At 36.0% G+C, this 27,564-nt stretch overlaps 1 protein-coding gene across 11 annotated transcripts in view; it reads right to left on the reverse strand.

Annotated features, from left to right (window-relative positions):
• Positions 1 to 27,564, reverse strand: part of CALN1 (calneuron 1) — a 491,684-nt gene that overhangs the window by 394,215 nt on the left and 69,905 nt on the right. For 3 of the 11 annotated variants that reach the window (XM_007186515.3, XM_057529217.1, XM_057529216.1), the window contains exon 2: positions 21,240 to 21,386. The exons of the other annotated variants lie outside the window; for them this stretch is intronic. In XM_007186515.3, the coding sequence (XP_007186577.1) occupies positions 21,240 to 21,250 (11 nt within the window). In that variant the 5' untranslated portion in view covers positions 21,251 to 21,386. The remainder of the gene's footprint in view (positions 1 to 21,239; positions 21,387 to 27,564) is intronic. 11 annotated transcript variants of the gene reach the window in all.

A 27,564-nucleotide genomic window follows, 5' to 3' on the forward strand; every position in this document is an offset into this window, starting at 1 on the left:
ATCTCTGCCTCACAGGTGTGTGGAGGGTATTTAGTGAAGAGAAAGGAGGAGCTCACAGATCTTCAGATTGAGAAGAACCTCCCATGAACCTGCTTTAAATGAACTGATCCATGACCTCAAGCCACAAGGAGATGAGACTTTTGGAACTTTTGGATGTGTCTGGGTATGTTTCATGTTAGAAGAATGTAAATAATGCTTGACTGAAGGTGAATTTTTTTACCATGCTGCATTAAATATGGCTGGACATTCTTTAATATTCCTGTCATCAAGTTGGGATCTACATCGCTCTTCCCTTGAATCTGGACAGGATATGTTACTTCTTTAATCGAATAAAGAAGCTATTTTGTGCCAGTTTCCAGGCTTAGGACTTAAACTGGAAGCTTTTATTTCCTGTCTCTTGGAACACTCTCTTAGAGCCCTAAGGCACCGTGTAAGAAGTCCAATTACCCAGAGTCTGCCATGCTGCAAGGCAGCCCAAGCTAGCTGTGTGGAGGATAGGAGGTAGCAAGGTAATAAAGGAGAAATGGAGAGGGGGAGGAAGAGGGAAAGATAGAGATAGATATCTGCCCAGTCCCCAGCTATTCTAGCCCCTGCTGTAAGAGTCTTCCCAGCTGAGGACCCAGATATTATAGGGAAGAAAGACACCATCCACACTGTGCCCTGTCTGAATTTCTGACCCACAGACTAAAAGGGGTAGTAATACATTGATGTTTTAAGCCATTTAATTTTGGGGTGATTTGTTATGCAGCAGTAGATAACCAGAAAAATTTGCTAACTTGGAAAGATTTCCAAACTATATTGTAAAGTGATAAAAGCAAATTGCAAAATAACGTGCATGATACCATTTTTTAAAAAGAAAACTTTGTACATAGTGTCCATAAATATCGGGTTGGCCAAAAAGTTCACTCAGATTTTTCTGTAAGATGTTACATAATATTATTGGAATGCTATCTGTTACCTAACCAACCCTGGAGAATCAGTATTAAGGGGACTTCTACTTTTTAGATATATATTATATGAATGTTCTACAACAAATATTTTTAATATTGGCTCAATTTTTTTAAATGAGAAAAATATCCTGTATTTATTTTTTTTCAAAGCAATAAACATGTAGTATATACCTATGAAAAGAATAACACAATCTCTGCCTTTAAAAAAACAAAGGGTTTAATCTGTGACTGGATTGTTAATGAAAAGAGATTATATTGACACATATGCTGATAATTCTTTTGATTTCTAGGATAAGAAAATTTAAGTTATCAACAAAACAAAAACAAGTTATCAACAAAGGCAAAAAAAGATTGGCTTCAAGAGTATATGTAACACTAGATCACAGATGAAAAATGAAACAATGGAGAGAGGATAATTGGTCTCACCCAGGGCTTATACATTCATTTAAGTTGTTAACATGTATGAAAGTAAGAGAAAAATATTTTCCAAATGAAACAGGTAAGAAAATAAATGGCTTTTTAACATGTTCTGGAAAAAATACTCGAAGACTTGTATTAGCCAATTAAAAAAATGGAATCAAAGTTAAGAGCTTGAGAATGGGGCCAAGAAGCCAGAGAGAAGGAAAGGGCATTGGTGTGAACCTGACATTCTCTGCTGCCTTTGCTTTTGAAACATTAGCTGATTTCCAAGTAGCATTGGACCAAAAGGCCAAAAGATAATAATATCTCAGAGATTGTGAGAATATCACAGGCTTAGAGAGAAAATAATCAGGTTGCAGTGCTACCAAGACAGTCAGGACCTGAGGGACTAAAACCCAAGGAAAGACAACCTCAGAAAAGTGAATGTATTATTCTGCTCCACTTTCCTCCTAAAGGCATTTGCCTCATTTTAAACTGCACAGAGTGAAAGGCAAAGAAAAGAAATCAAGCAGCAGCTAAGTGGCTACACAATGAAGAATACTCAGGAATCTCACAATACCAGCAGAACAAAAATTGGACTTTAGAACCTTCCAAGAAGAGCACAAATACACACCCTAAGATTCTAGTTGAGGCTCCTGAAAGACTATATGCATTAGGATGAATAGAAAACCAGAAGCTTTCAGAGAATCAAATCCATCTTCAAATTACCTCAATTATTGATTAGTAAAAGGTGATCTACACCTATCCTAACTGCCTGCCAGATGAAAATTGAAATCTGAGGGGAGAGAACAACATGTAGAACCACAACAATGTTTCAAATGTAATATCTGGCATTTAATAAAAAATTGCCAAACATGCCAGGGGACAAGGCCAAATTGAGAAAAATCAAGAGGAAAAAAAACAGACAGTAAAAACATAGGTGATCCACATATTGGAGTTATATAAAACAAACATTAAAACGATTGTGATAAATGTTCAAGAAAATGAATGATAAGACAAAGAAATTTACCAGGGAAGAACTAGAATTTATTTTAAAAACAGAATAAAATAGTAATTCTAGAACAACAACAAAGAAAATGTATTCAGTAGGTCTTCTTAAAGCAGAACCAACACGGCAAAAGAGATCAGTGAACTGTTAATTAGGTCAAGAGACAATATCTTACTGAAGTATCTTTCCTCTCTTCAGAGGAAAGAATGAAAAATAGCGAAAAGAGCTTGAGAGATACATAGAACATCATAAATAGTCAAACATGTAATTGAAGTCTGAAAAAAAGGGGGAGAGACAGGATGTGGTAGATGCAATCTTGGCTGAGAATTTTCCAAAAACTGATTAAGCTACAGATTCAGGAAGTCCTAATAACTCCAAGCAGGATAGGTACAAAGAAAGGCACACATAGGCAATCATAATTACATTTCTAAAAACCAATGACAAAATAGTAAAAGAAGCCAGTCCCTCCCACCTTTGCACGCCCACATGCACACACACACACACACAAACACTGTACTTTCAAAGGAACAACAGATGACTTCTCAACAGAAATGACAAAAGTTAGTATAACTTACAACCATCAGTATAATTTTGATGTGCTAAAAGAAAATAACTGTTCCTCTAAAATTCTGAATGCAGTGAAAATATTTATTAAAAAGGAAGCTGAGGAATTTTTGCTTCTGAGCTACTACCAGACTTGCCCCCCACTGTTAACAACTAGAAAACTATATATAAAAATATATAAATTAACTGTTTTCAATAATTGGACAAGAGCCAGTGAAGGACTGTAATCCATATGAGAACAGAAATAAATGAGATGAAAAACAGAGCTGGACGAATCAGACTCTCTGACTTCAGACTATCCAACAAAGCTACAGTAATCAAGACAATATGGTACTGGCACAAAAACAGAAATACAGATCAATGGAACAGGATAGAAAGCCCAGGGATAAACCCACACACTTATGGTCAACTAATCTATGACAAAGGAGGCAAGGATATACAATGGAGAAAAGACAGTCTCTTCATTAAGTGGTGCTGGGAAAACTGGACAGCTACATGTAAAAGAATGAAATTAGAACATTCTCTAACACCATACACAAAAATAAACTCAAAATGGATTAAAGACCTAAACGTAAGACCGGACACTATAAAACTCTTAGAGGAAAACATAGGAAGAACACTCTTTGACATAAATCATAGCAAGATCCTTTTTGACCCACCTCCCAGAATAATGGAAATCAAAACAAAAATAAACAAATGGGACCTAATGAAACTTAAAAGCTTTTGCACAGCAAAGGAAACTATAAACAAGATGAAAAGACAACCCTCAGAATGGGAGAAAATATTTGCAAACGAATCAATGGACAAAGGATTAATCTCCAAAATATATAAACAGCTCATGCAGCTCAATATTAAAAAAATAAACAACCCAATCCAAAAATGGGCAGAAGACCTAAACAGACATTTCTCCAAAGAAGACATACAAATGGCCAAGAAGCACATGAAAAGCTGCTCAACATCACTATTCATTAGAGAAATGCAAATCAAAACTACAATGAGGTATCACCTCACACCAGTTAGAATGGGCATCATCAGAAAATCTACAAACAACAAATGCTGGAGAGGGTGTGGAGAAAAGGGAACACTCTTGCACTGTTGGTGGGAATGTAAATTGATACACCCACTATGGAGAACAGTATGGAGGTTCCTTAAAAAACTAAAAATAGAATTACTATATGACCCAGCAATCCCACTACTGGGCATATACCCAGAGAAAACCCTAATTCAAAAAGATACATACACCCCAATGTTCACTGCAGCACTATTTACAATAGCCAGGTCATGGAAGCAACCTAAATGCCCATCGACAGACGAATCTATAAAGAAGATGTGGTACATATATACAATGGAATATTACTCAGCCATAAAAAGGAATAAAATTGGGTCATTTGTAGAGACGTGGATGGACCTAGAGACTGTTACACAGAGTGAAGTACGTCAGAAAGAGAAAAACAAATATCGTATATTAACAGATATATGTGGAATCTAGAAAAATGGTACAGATGAACCAGTTTGCAAGGCAGAAATAGAGACAAAGATGTAGAGAACAAACGTATGGACACCAAGGGGGGAAAGTGAGGGTGAGGTGGTGGTGGGATGAATTGGGAGATTGGGATTGACGTGTATACACTGATATGTATAAAATAACTAATAAGAACCTGCTGTATAAAAAGTAAATAAATTAAATTAAATTTTAAAAAAAAAAGAAGAAAGAAATGAGATGAGCCCTACTCTCTGCCTGGATTCTGCCCAGCTCTCTGCCTGGATTCATCTTCTGTACACTGTAAAGGGAAAAGAAACCAAAGCACAGCACAGTGGTCTCACTGAGTTGAGGAAACAGAGATCACACTTAATGGAGGCTTAGGTAGCTGGAATTTGTCAGGTAGAAAACTGGAGAGAGAAAACTATGCAGCAAATAGCTGAGAAAATCTTCATAGGGATTCCCTTGAGTTCTTGGTTGATAACTAAGATGTATAGTCACAGGATAAAATTCCACGAGGTCAGGCAAAGAACAGCTGGTAGAGAGCTGTAAGCTGAACAATTCCTAGAGATAAGAAAGAACTGGAAGACATTTAAGTTCTGATGAGCCTGAGTGGACAAAATACCTGGGATTCCGGTAGAGACCCCAGGTAGATTGTACCTTAGAAGTAGGACTGAACTAGCATTAGAATAGAAGTTATTCTAGTACTATAACCAAGCTTAAAAAAAAATCATCAAATGGATCAAGTTAATTCTCAAGTAGCTTATTTGCCTAACAAACTTCAAAACTCTTTAAGAACAACAACAAAATCCAGAAATTCTAGTGTAACATTCACAGCATTCATAGACAAAGAAGCAGAAATAACAGGAATAATGGAATTAGCTAATGCGGGCTTTCATATAGCTATTATAAATATGTTCAAGGATTTAAAGGAAAATATAAACACTATAAATAAAGGAGTGGAAATTATTTTGAGAGCAAATAAAATTCTGGAGCTGAAAAATATAGTATTTAGTATTAAAAAGTTGCCTGATGGACTTAATATAAGATTAGATGCTGTAGAAAAAAAAGACAAGTGAACTTTCAGACATAGCAATAGAAACAGAAACACACAGAGAAAAATGGTTGAAAAAAATAGAGCTCAGTGAACTGTGAGACAATATCAAGCAATACTGATAACATATGTTCAATTTCAATACCTTGAGTCTGTGTGTGTGGTGAGGAAGTTAGGCAGAAAAAAATTTTTTGAATAACTAATGCCTCAAATTTTTCAAATTTGATAAAAGCTATAAATACACAGATCCAACTGGCTTAATGTACTCCAAATAGGAAGAACACAAGGAAGACCACTCCAATGTACCCCATAATTCAGCTGCTAAAAACCAGTGGCAAAGAGAAAACCTTAAAGCATCCAGAAAAATAGGGCATGTTCTATCAGGAGAACAGAGGTAAGAATCAACTAACTTCTTTTCACAAATAATGCAAGCCAGAAGACAATGAAACAGCATCTGAAGTGCTGAAAAAGAAAACAAAAACAAACAAAAATATCTAGAATTCTCTATCCAGCACTCTACTCAAAACTCTGCAATGGCCTATATGTGAAAAGAATCTAAAAAAGAGTGGATATATGTATATGTATAACTGATTCACTTTGCTGTACACCTGAAACTAACACAACATTGTAAATCAACTATACTCCAATAAAATTAAAAAATAAAAATAATAAAATAAAATAAAATATCACATTTCCAAATTCAAAATAAAAAAATGAAGCCATAGAATTCTCTATCCAGCAAAAATATTCCCCAAATTTGAAGATGAAATAGTTTTTCAGATAAACAAAACGTAAAAGAGTTTATAGCTATCAGGCTGAAGTAAAATGATAACCATTAGAAACTCAAGAATGAGGACAGCTGGACATGGTAAATATCTGAGTAAATATAAACAATATGGTTTTCTCAGTTTTAAGTTTCTCTAAAAGATAATTGACTGTTTAAAGCAAAAATAATACCAATGTACTACAGAATTTATAATAAATGTATAAATAAAATGTGTATGACAATAACAGCACAAAGGATGGGAAGGAAGAAATGGAAGTATACTGTTATAAGATACATTGTCCATGAAGTAGTATAATATTATTTGACATTAGACTGCTATATGTTGAAGGTCCATATAGTAAACCCTAGAGCACAAAGAGATAGCAAACAATTTCCAATAGAGGAGATTAAGTGGGATATTTGAAAAATAGTTAATGCTAAAGAAGGCATGAAAAGAGGAAAAAGTAGAGATGGGACAAATAGAAAATGAACAGCAGAATAATAAATTGATACCTAAATATGTTGTTAATTACATTTAATTTAAAGAGTCTAATGCTACAGTTAAAGGGCAGAGAACATCAGGCTGGATAAAAATACAGTAAGATGCAACTATAGACTATTGACAAGATACACTCTTTAAATATACAAACACAGATAGGTTAAAAGTACAAGGATAGAAAAATACATACCATGAGAATATTAATCATGAGACTTCTGGAACAGCTATATTAATATTGGACAAGATGTATTGCCAGACATAAATAGCGTTAATTCATAATGATAAAGAGCCAATTCATTAAGAAAATATAGTAATCCAAAATGTACCCATAACAAAGCTTTTAAAATACATGAAGCACAATATATGAAGAAAACAACAAATCCACAAACATAGTGGGAGACTTTAACACACCTCCCTCAGCATAGATAAAACATGTAAAGATATAGAAGACTTGTCAAACACTAGCAGATAACTTGACCAAATTGAATTTATAAAGCACTGCATTAGCAACTGTGGGATACATAATCTTTTCAAGTACACATGGAATGTTCATAAAAGACCATATGTTGGGCCTCAGGAGGATTCTCAATAAATTCCAAAATATTGAGATCATACAGAAAACATTCTCTGACCACAATGGAAATAAATTAGAAATCAATAAGATACTTAGAACATGCTCATATATTTTATAAGTAAAACACAGTTTTACATAATGCACAAGCCAAAGAATAAAAAACAAAGGAAGTTTAAAAAAATTTTAGACTGAATGAAATGAAAATGCAATGTGTTAAAATTTGTGGAATGCAGCTAGAACAGTGCTTAGAGGGAAAATTATAGCTTAAATTGTTTATTTTAGAAAAAGATGAAAGGTTTAAAACCAATATTCTAAGATTCCACTCTCAGAACTAGAAAAAGAGCAAATTAAACCCCAAGAAAATAGAAGGAAGGGAGATTAACCAAGATGGCGGAGTAGAAGGACGTGCTCTCACTCCCTCTTGCGAGAGCACCAGAATCACAACTGGCTGCTGGACAATCATTGACAGGAAGACCCTGGACTTCACCAAGGAGGACACCCCACGTCCAAGGACAGAGGAGAAGCCACAGTGAGACGGTAGGAGGGGCGCAATCAGAGTAAAATCAAATCCCATAACTGCTGGGTGGGTGACTCACAGACTGGCGAACACTTATACCACAGAAGTCCACCCACTGGAGTGAAGGTTCTGAGCCCCACCTCAGGCTTCCCAACCTGGGGGTCCGGCAAAGGGAGGAGGAATTCCTAGAGAATCAGACTTTGAAGTCTAGTGGGAATTGATTGCAGGACTGTGACAGGACTGGGGGAAACAGAGACCCCACTCTTGGAGGGCACACACAAAGTAATGTGTGCATCGGGACCCAGGGGAAGGAGCAGTGACCCTGGGGGGGACTGAACCAGACGTACCTGCTGGTGTTGGGGGGTCTCCTGCAGAGGCGAGTGGTGGCTCTGTTTCACCGTGGGGATAAGGACACTGGCAGCAGAGGTCCTGGGAAGTTCTCCTTGGCGTGAGCCCTCCCAGAGTCGGCCATTAACCCCACCAAAGAGCACGGGTAGGCTCCAGTGTTGGGTTGCCTCAGGCAAAACAACCAACAGGGAGGGAACCCAGCCCCACCCATCAACAGTCAAGTGGATTAAGGTTTTACTGGGCTCTGATCGCCACAGCAACAGGGAGGGAACCCAGCCCCACCCATCAACAGTCAAGTGGATTAAGGTTTTACTGAGCTCTGACCGCCACAGCAACAGTCAGCTCTACCCACCACCAGAGCCTCCCATCAAGCCTCTTAGATAGCCTCAACCACCAGAGGGCAGACAACAGAAGCAAGAAAAACTACAATCCTGCAGCCTGTGGACCAAAAACCACAGTTACAGAAAGACAGAGAAGATGAAAAGGCAGAGGGCTATGTACCAGATGAAGGAACAAGAAAAAACCCCAGAAAAACAACTAAATGAAGTGGAGATAGGCAACCTTCCAGAAAAAGAATTCAGAATAATGATAGTGAAGATGATCCAGGACCTCGGAATAAGAATGGAGGCAAAGATTGAGAAGATGCAAGAAATGATTAACAAAGACCTAGAAGAATTAAAGAACAAACAAACAGAGATGACCAATACAATAACTGAAATGAAAACTACACTAGAAGGAATCAATAGCAGAATAACTGAGGCAGAAGAACGGATAAGTGACCTGGAAGACAGAATGGTGGAATTCACTGCTGCGGAACAGACTAAAGAAAAAAGAATAAAAAGAAATGAAGACAGCCTAAGAGACCTCTGGGACAACATTAAACGCAACAACATTCGCATTATAGGGGTCCCAGAAGGAGAAGAGAGAGAGAAAGGACCAGAGAAAATATTTGAAGAGATTATAATCGAAAACTTCCCTAACATGGGAAAGGAAATAGCCACCCAAGTCCAGGAAGCGCAGAGAGTCCCATACAGAATAAACCCAAGGAGAAACACGCCGAGACACATAGTAATCAAAGTGGCAAAAATTAAAGACAAAGAAAAATTATTGAAAGCAGCAAGGGAAAAACGACAAATAACATACAAGGGAACCCCCATAAGGTTAACAGCTGATTTCTCAGCAGAAACTCTGCAAGCCAGAAGGGAGTGGCATGAAATACTTAAAGTGATGAAAGGGAAGAACCTACAACCAAGATTACTCTACCCAGCAAGGATCTCATTTAGATTTGATGGAGAAATCAAAAGCTTTACAGACAAGCAAAAGCTAAGAGAATTCAGCACCACCAAACCAGCTCTACAACAAATGCTAAAGGAACTTCTCTAAGTGGGAAACACAAGAGAAGAAAAGGACCTACAAAAACAAACCCAAAACAATTAAGAAAATGGTCATAGGAACATACATATCGATAATTACCTTAAACGTGAATGGATTAAATGCCCCAACCAAAAGACATAGACTGGCTGAATGGATACAAAAACAAGACCCATATATATGCTGTCTACAAGAGACCCACTTCAGACCTAGGGACACATACAGACTGAAAGTGAGGGGATGGAAAAAGATATTCCATGCAAATGGAAATCAAAAGAAAGCTGGAGTAGCTATACTCATATCAGATAAAATAGACTTTAAAATAAAGAATGTTACAAGAGACAAGGAAGGACACTACATAATGATCCAGGGATCAATCCAAGAAGAAGATATAACAATTATAAATATATATGCACCCAACATAGGAGCACCTCAATACATAAGGCAACTGCTAACAGCTATAAAAGAGGAAATCGACAGTAACACAATAATAGTGGGGGACTTTAACACCTCACTTACACCAATGGACAGATCATCCAAAATGAAAATAAATAAGGAAACAGAAGCTTTAAATGACACAATAGACCAGATAGATTTAATTGATATATATAGGACATTCCATCCAAAAACGGCAGATTACACGTTCTTCTCAAGTGCACACGGAACATTCTCCAGGATAGATCACATCTTGGGTCACAAATCAAGCCTCAGTAAATTTAAGAAAGTTGAAATCATATCAAGCATCTTTTCTGACCACAACGCTATGAGATTAGAAATGAATTACAGGGAAAAAAACGTAAAAAAGACAAACACATGGAGGCTAAACAATACGCTACTAAATAACCAAGAGATCACTGAAGAAATCAAACAGGAAATAAAAAAATACCTAGAGACAAATGACAATGAAAACACGACGACCCAAAACCTATGGGATGCAGCAAAAGCGGTTCTAAGAGGGAAGTTTATAGCTATACAAGCCTACCTAAAGAAACAAGAAAAATCTCAAGTAAACAATCTAACTTTACACCTAAAGAAACTAGAGAAAGAAGAACAAACAAAACCCAAAGTTAGCAGAAGGAAAGAAGTCATAAAGATCAGAGCAGAAATAAATGAAATAGAAACAAAGAAAACAATAGCAAAGATCAATAAAACTAAAAGTTGGTTCTTTGAGAAGATAAACAAAATTGATAAGCCATTAGCCAGACTCATCAAGAAAAAGAGGGAGAGGACTCAAATCAATAAAATCAGAAATGAAAAAGGAGAAGTTACAACAGACACCGCAGAAATACAAAACATCCTAAGAGACTACTACAAGCAACTTTATGCCAATAAAATGGACAACCTGGAAGAAATGGACAAATTCTTAGAAAGGTATAACCTTCCAAGACTGAATCAGGAAGAAACAGAAAATATCAACAGACCAATCACAAGTAATGAAATTGAAACTGTGATTAAAAATCTTCCAACAAACAAAAGTCCAGGACCAGATGGCTTCACAGGTGAATTCTATCAAACATTTAGAGAAGAGCTAACACCCATCCTTCTCAAACTCTTCCAAAAAATTGCAGAGGAAGGAACTCTCCCAAACTCATTCTATGAGGCCACCATCACCCTGATACCAAAACCAGACAAAGACACTACAAAAAAAGAAAATTACAGACCAATATCACTGATGAATATAGATGCAAAAATCCTCAACAAAATACTAGCAAACAGAATCCAACAACACATTAAAAGGATCATACACCACGATCAAGTGGGATTTATCCCAGGGATGCAAGGATTCTTCAATATACGCAAATCAATCAATGTGATACACCATATTAACAAATTGAAGAATAAAAACCATATGATCATCTCAATAGATGCAGAAAAAGCTTTTGACAAAATTCAACACCCATTTATGATAAAAACTCTCCAGAAAGTGGGCATAGAGGGAACCTACCTCAACATAATAAAGGCCATATATGACAAACCCACAGCAAACATCATTCTCAATGGTGAAAAACTGAAAGCATTTCCTCTAAGATCAGGAACAAGACAAGGATGTCCACTCTCACCACTATTATTCAACATAGTTCTGGAAGTCCTAGCCACGGCAATCAGAGAAGAAAAAGAAATAAAAGGAATACAAATTGGAAAAGAAGAAGTAAAACTGTCACTGTTTGCGGATGACATGATACTATACATAGAGACTCCTAAAACTGCCACCAGAAAACTGCTAGAGCTAATTAATGAATATGGTAAAGTTGCAGGTTACAAAATTAATGCACAGAAATCTCTTGCATTCCTATACACTAATGATGAAAAATCTGAAAGAGAAATTATGGAAACACTCCCATTTACCATTGCAACAAAAAGAATAAAATACCTAGGAATAAACCTACCTAGGGAGACAAAAGACCTGTATGCAGAAAACTATAAGACACTGATGAAAGAAATTAAAGATGATACCAACAGATGGAGAGATATACCATGTTCTTGGATTGGAAGAATCAACATTGTGAAAATGAGTATACTACCCAAAGCAATCTACAGATTCAATGCAATCCCTATCAAATTACCAATGGCATTTTTTACGGAGCTAGAACAAATCATCTTAAAATTTGTATGGAGACACAAAAGACCCCGAATAGCCAAAGCAGTCTTGAGGCAAAAAAATGGAGCTGGAGGAATCAGACTCCCTGACTTCAGACTATACTACAAAGCTACAGTAATCAAGACAATATGGTACTGGCACAAAAACAGAAACATAGATCAATGGAACAAGATAGAAAGCCCAGAGATTAACCCACGCACCTATGGTCAACTAATCTATGACAAAGGAGGCAAAGATATACAATGGAGAAAAGACAGTCTCTTCAATAAGTGGTGCTGGGAAAACTGGACAGCCACATGTAAAAGAATGAAATTAGAATACTCCCTAACACCATACACAAAAATAAACTCAAAATGGATTAGAGACCTAAATATAAGACTGGACACTATAAAACTCTTAGAGGAAAACATAGGAAGAACACTCTTTGACATAAATCACAGCAAGATCTTTTTCGATCCACCTCCTAGAGTAATGGAAATAAAAACAAAAATAAACAAGTGGGACCTAATGAAACTTCAAAGCTTTTGTACAGCAAAGGAAACCATAAACAAGACGAAAAGACAACCCTCAGAATGGGAGAAAATATTTGCAAATGAATCAACGGACAAAGGATTAATCTCCAAAATATATAAACAGCTCATTCAGCTCAATATCAAAGAAACAAACACCCCAATCCAAAAATGGGCAGAAGACCTAAATAGACATTTCTCCAAAGAAGACATACAGACGGCCACGAAGCACATGAAAAGATGCTCAACATCACTAATTATTAGAGAAATGCAAATCAAAACTACAATGAGGTATCACCTCACTCCTGTTAGAATGGGCATCATCAGAAAATCTACAAACAACAAATGCTGGAGAGGGTGTGGAGAAAAGGGAACCCTCTTGCACTGTTGGTGGGAATGTAAATTGATACAGCCACTATGGAGAACAATATGGAGGTTCCTTAAAAAACTAAAAATAGAATTACCATATGACCCAGCAATCCCACTACTGGGCATATACCCAGAGAAAACCGTAATTCAAAAAGACGCGTGCACCCGAATGTTCATTGCAGCACTATTTACAATAGCCAGGTCATGGAAGCAACCTAAATGCCCATCAACAGACGAATGGATAAAGAAGTTGTGGTACATATATACGATGGAATATTATTCAGCCATAAAAAGGAACGAAATTGAGTCATTTGTTGAGAAGTGGATGGATCTAGAGACTGTCATACAGAGTGAAGTAAGTCAGAAAGAGAAAAACAAATATCGTATGTTAATGCATGTATGTGGAACGTAGAAAAATGGTACAGATGAGCCAGTTTGCAGGGCAGAAGTTGAGACACAGATGTAGAGAATGGACATATGGACACCAAGGGGGGAAAACTGCGATGAGGTGGGGATGGTGATGTGCTGAATTGGGCGATTGGGATTGACATGTATACACTGATGTGTATAAAACTGATGCCTAATAAGAACCTGCAGTATAAAAAAACAAACAAAACAACTAATACTAAACTTTCATTGGGTTATTTGTATGGAAATATGTTAATATAAATGTTTCAGACATTACATGAAATTTCTAAAAATCTTATATTTGTATTTGTATGGAAATATGTATGGAAATATGTTAATATAAATGTTTCAGACATTACATGAAATTTCTAAAAATCTTATATTTGTATTTGTATGGAAATATGTATGGAAATATGTTAATATAAATGTTTCAGACATTACATGAAATTTCTAAAAATCTTATATTTGTATTTGTATGGAAATATGTATGGAAATATGTTAATATAAATGTTTCAGACATTACATGAAATTTCTAAAAATCTTATATTTGTATTTGTATGGAAATATGTATGGAAATATGTTAATATAAATGTTTCAGACATTACATGAAATTTCTAAAAATCTTATATTTGTATTTGTATGGAAATATGTATGGAAATATGTTAATATAAATGTTTCAGACATTACATGAAATTTCTAAAAATCTTATATTTGTATTTGTATGGAAATATGTATGGAAATATGTTAATATAAATGTTTCAGACATTACATGAAATTTCTAAAAATCTTATATTTGTATTTGTATGGAAATATGTATGGAAATATGTTAATATAAATGTTTCAGACATTACAGGAAACGTCTAAAAATCTTATATGTTCTGGTATAATGTTATAAGTAATAATCCTAGTTATTACTTTAAAATGTATAGCTCAGAAATAACTAATTTTCTTGTCAACTGCATTATTATGAACTTTCATCAAATCTTTAACCATGGTCATTTTTAAGTCTTTTGTCATTTACAGACAGTTCTGGGTGTACTCTGATGATTTTGCAAATATGTTCCTATAAAAGAGTTTCATCTTCAAGAAATTCATGGAAAAGACTCTGACAAGTACAGGTTTCTGGTAACTGACTGTACTGCTGAACTGAATGAATAAGCATTTTCAGAACTCTAATGAAAAACTGATGAACTCATAAAAGTGCTAACAAAAGATCAAGATGAAAAAAAAGAAATTAATTACATGGGACTGAGTGAACTGATGAGGATGAGTATAATTTTTGTGACTTTCTGTCTGAATTAAAAAAAAAAAAAATCCCACAAGGACTCAGAGGAAAAGAATATACAAATCAATTTTCACTGCAAAGTAAAGGAGCTGTTACAGTGGAGGATTACTGGACTGAATGTCAATATTATGACATAGTATAAGTGTGTTTCATGTTTGGTAATTGCAATCATTGTTGCTTTTGTTGTGGTCATCCATGTACAATGCTTGGTGTCAGTCTATCTATCTCTTGTAAAAATAAAATACAGTGTGTGTGTGTGGGAAAGAAAAAAAAAAAGAAAATAGAAGGAAGGAAATAATAAAGATAAGAACAGAAATCAATAAAATAGAAAATGTACCAATAATGGAGAAAATGTCAATGAAATTGATAAATCTCTAACCTGATTTTAAAATCTGGAGAAAATACAAATTACCCAGATCAGGCCTAATGGAAGGGGCTTCACTATAGATCATAAAGACATTAAAAATAACAAGGGACTATTATAAATAACTTTATTCCAAAAAACTTGACAACTTAGACAAAATAGAAAAATTCCTTGAAAAGTACAAATTAACAAAACAGATCCAAGAAGAGATAGAAAATATGAATCGTTTCATATCTTTAAAGAAATTTAATTCATAATTAATAACCTCTTCCTTCTAAACACAAAAACAAATCCCTTCATGCCCAGATGACTTCTCTGTTGAATCCTAACACACATTTAATAAAGAACAAATACCAATCTTATAAAAATCTTTCGTAAAATACAATAACACAGGGGCTTCCCTGGTGGCACAGTGGTTGAGAGTCTGCCTGCCAATGCAGGGGACACGGGTTCGAGCCCTGGTCTGGGAAGATCCCACATGCCGTGGAGCAGCTGGGCCCGTGAGCCACAACTACTGAGCCTGCGCGTCTGGAGCCCGTGCTCCGCAACAAGAGAGGCTGCGATAGTGAGAGGCCCGTGCACCGCGATGAAGAGTGGCCCCCGCTTGCCACAACTAGAGAAAGCCCTCGCACAGAAACGAAGACCCAACACAGCCATAAATAAATAAATAAATAAATAAATAAAAATTAAAAAAAAAATACAATAACACATCTCAAGTCATTTTATGAGGCCAATATTACCCCATTACCAAAATCAGATAAAGGCTTTATAAGAAAATAAAATAAATATAAATGCAAAAGCTTTAACAGTATAGTAGCAAATGGAACCCAGCAATGTATAAAAAGTATAATACATCTTTTGGCAAAGTGGAGTTTTTCCCAGGCCGGCAAAGTTGGTTTAAATTTTAAAAAATTAATAAGTGTAATTTATCATATTCAGAGAAGAAAAAAATCATGATCATCTTAATGCATGCATAAAGAGCATTTGACAAAGCTCAACACCCACGCACAATTAAAAATTCTCAGAAAAGTTGGAATAGGAGGGAATTTCCTCAACTTGATAAAGGGCATTACGAAAAATGGACAGCAACCATCATACCAAATAGTCAAAGACTGAATGTGTCCCTGTAAAACCAGGAACAAGACTTCTACTGTACATTTGTTGGGGTCTCCAGCCAGTGAAGTAAGTCAATTAAAATAAATAAAATGCATACCAATTGGTAAGAAAAAAGGAAAACTGTTTTACTCAAAGTCAATATGATTGTATATGTAGAGAATCTTAAGGAATCTACCAGAAAAAGCTTTTAGAACTAAATAAGTGACTTTAGCAAGGGCGCAGAATACAAGATCAATACCACAAATAAGCAACTGGAAAATGAAATTGGAAAAATAGCACCATTCACAATAGTATCAAAAACATGAAATATTAGGGTTACGTTTAACAAAATAAGTCCAAGATCTGTATGCTAAAAACTACAAAACACTGCTGAGAGAAATTTTAAAAGATCGAAAATAAATGAAAAGATACAACATGTTCATGATTTAGAGTTTTGACATTTTTAAGATGTTAATTCTCCCCCAAATTGATCTTTAGGTTCAACATAATCCAAGTCAAAATGCCAGAAAGCTTTTCCTCAGAATGTGACAAGCTGCTTCTTAAATTTATATACAAATGCAAAGGACATATAATAGCCAAAACAATTTTTAAAAAGAAGAAAGTTGGAAAGGACTACCTGATTTTAAGACTTACTATAAAGCTAATTAAGAGAGCATGGTTTTGGCAAAAGAATAGATGCATAGACCCAAGGAAATAATATTATAGACCAGGAATAGATCTACAGGTACGTGATCAATTGACTTTCGACAAAATTGCCAAGTGAATTCAATGCGGGAAAAGCTAGTCTTTTCATCAAATTCTGCTGGAGTTTATTCATGTAGAAATAAATGAACTTTGATACTTACCTTATCCCATACACAAAAAATAACTCAAAATTAGATCATAAACCTAAATAATAAATGCTAAAGCCACAGAACCTTTAAAAGAAAACATAGGAGAAAAATCTTTGCAACTTGGAGAAGGCAGAAATTTCTTAAATAGGACACAAAAAGCACAAATTATAAAAGGAAAATATTGATAGTTTTACTTCATCAAAATTAAAATCTTTTACTCTTCAGAAGACACCTTTGAAAAAATGAAAAAAGCCACAAATAGGAAAAATTGGGAATTCCCTGGCAGTCCAGTGGTTAGGAGTTGGCACTTTCACTGCCATGGCCTGGGTTCAATCCCTGGTCGGGGAACTAAGATCCCGCAAGCCATGCAGTGCGGCCAAAAAAAAAAAAGTTCACAGATTATTTATCATTTCCAAAAAAAAAAAAAGCCACAGATAGGGAAAAATTATGTATATATAATTTATATTTATATATTATATATAATTTATATTTATATATTATATATAATGCTATATATCTGGCAAAGAACTTGAATTAAGACTATATCAAGAAATCTTGCAACTCAATAAAATGAAAATAAACAACTCAGTTTTTAAATGGGCAAATGATAGAACAATACTTCACAAGATAGAGGAATGGCTAATCACACAGGAAAGCATGCTGAACATTGTTAGTCATCAGGGAATGCAAATTAAAACCACAATGGAATACTACTACACAACCAGTAGAATGGATAAATTTTAAACACCTGACAGTACCAAGCGTTGCCAAAAATATGGGGCAACTAGAACTCTCATACAATGTTGTTGGGAATGTAAATAATCAAATAATTTTGAAAAACTATCAGTTCCTTATAAAGTTAAATGCACAGTTACACTGACTCAGCAATTTCAGTTGTAGGTAATTTTCTTTGAGAAATAAAGTCCACACTATGACTTTTACATGGATGTTCATAACAGTCCCAAACTGGAAATAATCCAAATGTTCATCAATAGATGAATGGATAAACAATTTGTGGTATATGCATATGATGAGATACTGCTCAGTAATTAAAAGGAAAAAACTAGATACCCACCACATCATGGCTGAATCTTAAAAATGTTATTCTGAGTGAAAGAGGCCAGACACAAAAGAGTACATACTCCATTATTTCATTCTTATGAAATTCTAGAACAGGCAAAATAAATCTATAGTGACAGAAAGTAATTCAATGGATGCCTGGGGTAGAGACTGGGAGGGGGATTGACTGCAAAGGGACACCAAGGAATTTTTTAGGATTGATGGAAATGTTTGTACATTTGTAAAAACTCATCAAACTGTACATTTAAAATGAATGCATGTTATTGTGTATAAATTGTCCTCAATGAACGTAATTTAAAAAAAAAAAAAGGTGAAGCCTTAAAAATATTATGATTTAAAAAAATTTGTGAAGTAAATACATTTTTAGACACACAGGTAGAGAATTTTTCACCAACACCCATCCTAAAAGAAATGGTAGAGTGAGTTGTTCAGGCAGAAGAAATATGATTCCAGATAGAAGAATGGAAACAGAAGAATAAAGAGCTTGGTAATGATAAATAGGTGGTAAACCTCAATAGCAATTATTATATTTTAATCTTATAATAATACATCTTAATAACAATGTTTGGTAGGTTGTTAAGTATGTGAAGAAATAAAATCCATGACAACAATTGTACAAAAGGTAGGAGTGGGGAGAATGGAGTTAAAAGTGTTCTCGGGTTCTTCCATCATATAGAAGTGATAAATGTACTCATTTAGGATATATATACCAGTGGGTCAAGGACACGCATTGCAATCTCTAGGATAATCGCTAAAAGAATGTATAATTAGTAAGGGGGAAATGGAATAATAAAAAGCACTTGATTAATACCACAAAAGAGAAAAGGGGAACACAGAACATATGAGATAAATAGAAAGTAAATGGATGGTTGATTGAAATCCAAATAAATCAGGAATCACATTCAATATTATCAGACTAAGTATATTCTAACCTCCAGACAAAGATTGTTAGATTAGATGTAAGTAGATTAGATGTAGATTTTGCTCATAATCAACACACATTAAATAGGAGGCTGCAGGATTTTCAAACATGAAAGGATGGTATATGCAACACTACCTGAAAGAAAGTTGGGACAGGTGTGCTAATATCAAACGGAGCAAATTTTAAGGCAGGAAGAGACTTAGGGCCTTTCTGTGGGTAAGAAGGAATCCAGGATGCAGGATGCATGCCATGAAGGTGGTAGGTGTGTTTAGTAGGTAGCAGTCAACATTATCTTTACATAAATCTTTTGTTGACTTTGCCACTGATGACAGATGGAGAGGAATCAATAAACTGCATTTTTCTTCTCTCTCTGGTTGAAATTTTTTTAAATGCTGGGGTGAGGCAGACAGGGATCAAAATGTCAGCTTCTGTATGCTGCACGCAGAATTAGGTAATTTACCACCTGGCCAGTCACAGGAGGTGATGGGCCAATGCAAGCTCAAGGCCAGCAGTGCTCTTTTCAGACAGGAAGAGCCCATAAGGGAGAGAACAAGAGGCTGAGCTATCAGTCTTTTTCTTCCTCCAAACTTACCAATTAGAGATGTGAGTGAGGGAGCAGAGCTACACTAATTGATATCACCCCACGTGGAAACATGGAATCCAAGAAAAGATTTCCTACCACTGACTTTTCATTCTGTATTCCTATAAACTTGTTTATTTCTCTACACTTCTGCCAATATTGGGTGCTATGAATACTTTAAAATTTTACCAATTGATTGGGCTAAAAATGTTATCTCGTTATGGAGAAATTTTTCAACTACAGTTGTTGCCTGGGCCTCATTTTTGTAAGGTTCAGATTCGGTTGGTTTGGCATGACACATTTAAAACATTTTAAAACATTCAAAGATCTCATTCCTGACAATCAATGTTATACAGCTAAGATTGAGAAAGCTCTGACATTTTATTGTGGGAGGGATGAATTGGTGGCAGCTAATGTTCTTCTCTACCTTGGATGTTCTGCTTTGATTAGAAACTTGCTCTATTTCCAATCGAATTCCTCCCTTTCCCAATCAGAAAGCTGGGATACATGAAAGTGGGTGGGTGCCTGGACACAGAAGCCCCCCCCCCCAACTCCCTAGCCTCTCAGCTGCAGCTGATCTGGCTCCTTCTGGGCCCACCCCCTCCTCCATATCTCTGCTCTAGCTTGGGGTGGGGAATGCTATCAGGGAGGCTGTTAGGCCGACAGCACTGTGCTGGTTCTCAAGCTCAGGAAACTTGGTCAACCCCCAGCATCCTATTTCATTTTGGTTCCAGTTGTGCTGTGTCTGGCAACTATTCCTCAGCATTTGTAGGAAGAGGATGAGGTTGTCCCAAAGTTTCAACTTAGCTTTCGTTTTAGTTGGTAATGCCTTTGTTGATTTTGTAAGTTTCAAGGAAGAAGATTTAAAAATGTCTACTTTCGCTGCCATGTTTCCTGGAAGTCCCTCCTTCCTCCCCTGAATTAAAAAAAAAAAAAGCTCAGAAGTATTTACACTGAAAAAGCAATGAATGCTTGCTCCAGGCTTTCTCACCCACCCTGAGGCAACTATGTTTAAACAGATCTGTTTCAACATGTACAGACTAAATAATAGGTTCAGACTTTTTCTTTAACTTACAGATTTTATATATTTTGATTCTTTTATATTTTGATTTATGGTTGTTTTTAGATCTTTGATTATTTACTGTATCAGTTGGATTGGGCTAGGCTATGTGTCTAATTCTATCAATTTTGCTTTATATATTTTCAGCATATGTTATTAGGTGTATCCAATCCATCTCTAAGTCTCCTCAAATGGTTCAAAATTCCAAAGTAAAGAACAATATTCAGGAAAACATCTCCCTTCTACCTGTCTTCCAGATACTCTGCTCTCCTCCCATCAAGCAAGCACTATTATTACCTTCTTGTGTGTCCTGCTAGAGATATTGTACAGATATATGCTGCTTCTTTATACAAACGGTACCACACTGTATAGACTGCTTTGCACCCTTCTTTTTCACTTGGCAGGATACTGTTTTTCAGTAACATTTACATCTAGTGAGGTGCTTGGATCTTATGTGTGCCCATTTGATGACTTTTCATAAATGATACACCTATGTGACCACCTTAAAATCAAGATTCAAATATTTCCATCACCCAGAGTCATGTTAGTTTCATACCGTACGCATTTCTTAGTTTGTTGTTACCTTGTCTCCATAGCCAATAGAATACTCTATCCAAGTTGCCATCCTCTCTCTACCAGCTTATCCGGTGGCCAAGGGATGGGGCTCCCAGCATCACACTCCAGCAGAGTGGTTTTCGCAAAGGCTCATCTGGTCTGGGCACCACTCCATCTATAAAATACACTTCTGTGACTTTTCTTTGCTCTCTGGACGAAGATCCAAATTCCTCCATGGACAATGACCCCACCCCATCCACCCCGCCCATGGGCTGGTTCCATGACCTCTCTGTGCTCATCTGATATCATTTTTTACTGTGTATTCATTCCGCCTTTCCACACTGCTGTTTGTCACTTAGTTCTACCTGCGTGCCGGGCTCCCGCCCATCTCTCAGATATTCCCCTGTGTTCTTTTGTCTTCAGGACCCTGCTCGTGCAGCCCCATCTTCACGAACTAATGGTACTTATCTTCCGGATCTCAGCCTAGTCAACACCTCCTCAGGGCAGCATTCGTTTCCTGTTGACTGCCCTGACCAGCTCATACCTCTCTGTTAAATGTTCCCCTTTACAGAAATAATTGCAGCTGAAAGTTTACATTAATTTATGTGATCATTTGATTAATGTCTGTTTCCCCCATTCGAAGGTAAGTTCCATGGGTACAGGGACTATATTTATGTTCAACATTGCATCTCCAGGGACTAGCACAGTTGGCACTCTATAAATTCTAATTGAAAAATAAATTAACACATTCAGCATATTTTGCAGCCATTGAAAAAATGGAAACAGATCTGTAACTCCTTATTGATTCCAAAAACATTTTCTAAAAGGGAGGGAAGGAGGGACAGTTCTTTTTGCAGAGGAATGCCAACTAATAAATATAAGAGGAATAATAGAAGGCTTCCCGGGTGCCACAGTGGTTGGGAATCCTCCTGCCAATGCAGGGGACATGGGTTCGATCCCTGGTCTGGGAAGATCCCACATGCCACGGAGCAACTAGGCTCATGAGACACAACTACTGAGCCTGTGCTCTAGAGCCCGTATGCCACAACTACTGAGCCCATGTGCCACAACTACTGAGCCCACGTGCCTAGAGCCTGTGCTCCGCAACAAGAGAAGCCACCGCAATGAGAAGCCTGCACACCACAATGAAGAGTAGCCCCCGCTAACCACAATTAGAGAAAGCCCACACGCAGCAAGGAAGACCCAATGCAGCTAAAAACAAATTAAAAAATAAATGGTTGGGGGAGAAAAGAATATGTGACAGAGATTTTATGCAGTCTGCAAAACCTAAAATATGTACGATCTAGCCCTTTACAGAAAAGTTTGCCTACCTCTGCATTAGATAAAAGCTAGAGAACAGAATATGGAGAAATCTGGCAGGCGTGACTTTATCTAATTTTAAATTTAGCAGAACAAATAGTGGGGCATACCGGCATGTAGGTCCTAACGTGATACACTGATAGAATAACATCACATATGTAGTATTCTTGCCAAAAATGCATAACCTGATTCCAAACACAAGGAAACATCATACAAACTCAAACTGAAGGAGCTTCTGCTAAACAACTGATCTCAGCTCTGCAAAAATGTCAATGCCACAAAATACATAAAAAGAGGCTAGGAAACTGTTTTGGATTAAAGACCTGACAACTACATGTAATGTGTAATTATGATTGCATCTTAGATTTAAAACAAACAACTGTAAAGGACATGACGGCAATTATGGCAACAATCAGGGAAATTTTATGTTGGTCTGTATTTACTATATTAATGTTAAATTTCTTGAGTATGATAATTATATTGCGGTCATGTAAAGGAATGTAGTTGTTCTTAAGAAATATATGCTGAATATTTAGGGGTGAAGTCTGTCATGATGTCTTCAATTTATTCTCATCTAATTTTCAAAAGGTTCAGGGGACAGAGAATGAGAGAGAGAGAATGAGCAGGGATGATGTGAAAGGGTAGAAGGGTTTTTTTAAAAACTATTTTTGCAATTTTTCTCTAGGTTTAACATTTGTTAAATAAAAAATTAGATAAAGAATGAAAACATCATACATGCTTATATAAGCATAAAAAATGGGTTTAATAAAAACCAAACTGGCAGCATTGGTTGTCAGTCACCTCTGGGGGGTAGAATGGGGTGGAATTTGAATGAGGCATAACTACTATCACATTCCTTATTCTATTTACTTCTGCCTTGTTGGCATTTGCTACAATGAGAATGTATTTTTTTAATATTTTGTATTTTAAAAAGCTTACTTTTTGTCATTAAAAAAAAAATGTCCATTGATTATTCATGTACAAATCAGGATTAAACATCAATGATTAAGCATCTCTCCAAGTACGCCCAATCCCTCTCACCCCACTTCTGGAGCCCCTGGATTTCCCAGACCCGACAACCAGGCTCAGCAAGAAGCTTCTAGAACCTTGGCCCCTAGGGCTGGATGCTAAGTATTTGAATATCACTTCCCATAAAATCCATTAATATGTAGAAGGAATATTAAATAAAGATTCCACCTATCTAGAGGTTAACTTGTAGATGTTTTTAAAAAGTTTACCATGATATCATACGTTGTATGTACCACACATACATGATAACATAGTTTACCAGGTTATCATACACTGGACTCAGGAAGAGTTAGCTGAAGGGGGGAAGGAAAAGGAAGAGAAATAAGGGGAAGAGTAGGGAGAAAATAATCTGATTCCTTATTTTTCAGAGGAAAGGTTCAAATAGGACCTGCTTCATTTCAAACTGTTTAATTGAAAAACATGTTTAAGCATGTAAATTAAGTTATAAATTAGTGGAACTAAATATCCATATAACATACATTCCAAAGAACCAAAGAGAAAAATAGATTTTTTAAAAATAAATTTATTTGGCTGCGTTGGGTATTCATTGCTTTGCACGGGCTTCAGTTGCTCCACGGCATATGGGATCTTCCCAGACCAGGGATCGAACCTATATCGCCTGCACTGGCAGGCAGATTCTTAACCACTGTACCACCAGGGAAGTCCAAAAAAAGACTTTTAATTATATGACATATAATCAAAATGTAATGTTATTCTTCTCTTATCAGATTGACAGGAGTTAAAAATATAGAGAAAATCCACTGTGAGTGAAGAAATAGGAAAATGTTCCCTTAGTCAATGTTGGTGAGATTGTAAATTGTACCTGTTTTCAAAATGGAAACTGGACAATGTGTATCAAAATTTAAATGTACATGGGCATACCCTTGGATGCAGAATTTCAGTTCTAAGCATTTATCCTGAAGTGATAATCAGTCTATTGAATAAATATATGTTTCTAAGGATACAAAATACTGCATATTATTGAAAATTGAAAGCAAAGTAGAAGCCCATCAATAAACAACTAAATGATTAAAGCCTGGTACATCCATATAATGAATAATATTAACTGAGAAGGAAAGACACATCTGACTTATTGTTCAGTGATTAATGCAAGTTACAAAACAGTTTGTCTAGTATGATACCATTTATTCAAAGTTATATACATTTTAATTGCATGTATAGGACTCAGCAATTTCTTTCATAAGTATATAACCAATAAAAAAGGCATACATTTGCTCATAAAAGACATACACTCAAATATTTATAGCAGCACTATTCATAATAGCCCCAAACTAGAAGCCACCCAGACGCCTACCAACAATAAAATGGATAAATAAATTATGATATATTCACACAGTGGAGTGAGAATGAACCTCCACTGTGAATGAACTACAACCCCTAAAACGTTATGGATGAACCTCACAAAGACAACATTGAGTGAAAGCAGACAGATAAAGCTGAATACATGCTCATGGTTACATTTAAATAAAATTTTGAATCTGGCAAAAGTAATCTATGCCATTAGAAGTCAAGACAGTAGTTATCCTTGGGTTGGTGGGGAGTGGGTTATGACTGGGAGTGGATACAAAGATGCCTTCTGGAATGCAGCAAGGTTTTGTTAACTGACTGAGTCCTGGTTACGTGGGTGTGTTCAATTTGTGGTAATCTGTACACTTATGATTTGTGTACTTTTCTGGACACACACACAGACACATACACACACACAAACACACACAAAGGGTATACACACACAGAAAGATGGCAGGAAGGATGCTGGCAGAAATGTTAATAGTGGTCTTATCTGGAGAGGGAGTTTAACATTATTTGGCTTCCTTCTGTATAATTTGTCTGTATCAATAGATTTATATACAAAAAAATACAACTTAACTGAAGGAATGAAAATAAATTTACTGAACATTCACCTCAAGAAGTCAGAAAAATAAACAATCAAAATGGGAAAAAGGTTGAATGCAGTAATCAAGAAAAGAGCTAAAAAACAATCAGAAAATATGGAGGTAGCCTGGAAGTGCTTGATACACTTGCTTTCAAATGACCACTAATGAACTTATGATTTTACAGAAAAAGACAAAGTGGAAAATAGCATTTTAACCATAAACCAAAGAATTAGGGGGATTTCTCCTGATTTCACCGTCACAGAGAATGAGTTGAAAACTCATTTTAAAAACAGGCTTATTGAGATATAATTTACATATAATAAACTGCATATAAAGTGTACAATTTGATAAGTGTTTAAGGCATGTATACACCTGTGAAACAATCACGACAATCAAGATGACAAATATATCCATTGCCCCCCAGTTTCCTCATATCTCTTTGTAATCCCTTCCTTCCTCTTACTTCACCTTTTCCCCTCACCCACAGGAACCCTTACAGTTTCTATTTTCTAGAATTTATAGAAACAGAATTGTACTATATGCACTTTTGTTATCTGGCTTCTTTACTGTAGTATAATTATTTTTAAAATAATCTGTAATTTTATATGTAACAATAGTTTGCTGAGTAGCATTATACTGTTTGAATAGATCGTAATTTGTTAATCCACTAACCTATTTTTTTTTGAATTTTTTTTAACATCTTTATTAGAGTATAATTGCTTTACAATGGTGTGTTAGTGTCTGCTTTATAACAAAGTGAATCAGTTATACATACACATATGTCCCCATATCTCTTCCCTCTTGCATCTCCCTCCCTCCCACCCTCCCTACCCCACCCCTCTAGGTGGTCACAAAGCACCGAGCTGATCTCCCTGTGCTATGCAGCTGCTTCCCACTAGCTATCTATTTTACGTTTTGTAGTGTATATATGTCCATGCCACTCTCTCACTTTGTCCCAGCTTACCCTTCCCCCGCCCCGTATCCTCAAGTCCATTCTCTAGTAGGTCTGCATCTTTATTCCACTAACCTATTGATGGACATTTAAGTTGCTTCCAGTTTTGACTATTACAAATAAAGCTGCAATGAGCAGTCATGTTTAAGTCTTTGTATGAACGTATGCTTTCATTTCTGTTGGTTAAATATCTAGAAGTGGCATGGCAGATCATATGACAGATGTATAAAGAATGCAAAAAATAATGTATTAAGATGTATGTTTAACTGTTTTAAGAAACTGTCAAATTGTTACACAAAGTGGTTCTACCATTTTACATCCCACCAGCAGTGTATGAGCGTTCCAGCAGTTCTGCTTTCTCACCATCACTTGGTATAGTCAGTCATTGTAATTTTAGATAGTTTAATAGGTGTGTAATGGCACCTCATCATATTTTGGATTTGCATTTCCCTAATGATTGATGATGTTGAATATCTTCTCAGGGGCTTATTTGCCATCTGTATATCTTCTTTGGTGAATTATCTGTTTATATCTTTTACCCACTTTTATACTGGGTTGTTTTTTATTGAAATTGGAGAGCTCTTTATATGTTTTATTATATATAAATTTATTTACTTTTATTTATTTATTTTTGGCTGTGTTGGGTCTTCGTTGCTGCGCGCGGGCTTTCTCTAGTTGCAGCGAGCGGGGGCTACTCTTCATTGTGGTGTGCGGGCTTCTCATTGCGGTGGCTTCTCTTGTTGCGGAGCATGGGCTCTAGGCGTACAGGCTTCAGTAGTTGTGGCACGCAGGCTCTGTAGTTGTGGCTTGCGGGCTCTAGAGCGCAGGAGAAAGCTCTTTATATGTTTTGGATACAAGTCTTTTATAAGACATGTGATTTACAAATATTTTCACTGAGTCTGTGGCTTGTCTTTTCATTCTCTTAACAGTATCTTCCAAAGAGAAAGTTCTTAACTTCGATGAAGTCTAGTTTATTGATTTGTGCTTTTATGGATCATTCTTTTGGGGTCATATTTTTTAAATATTTGCCTAATCCAAGGTCACAAAGTTTTTCTCCTATGTTTTCTTCTAGAAGTTTTATAATTTTTTCTTTAAATTTAGGTCTATGATTCATTATGAGTTGAGTTGCATATATAGTGAGATGTAGGGATTGAAGA

This window comes from Balaenoptera acutorostrata, chromosome 15 (assembly GCF_949987535.1).
Source record: "Balaenoptera acutorostrata chromosome 15, mBalAcu1.1, whole genome shotgun sequence".
Classification (NCBI taxonomy): domain Eukaryota; kingdom Metazoa; phylum Chordata; class Mammalia; order Artiodactyla; family Balaenopteridae; genus Balaenoptera; species Balaenoptera acutorostrata.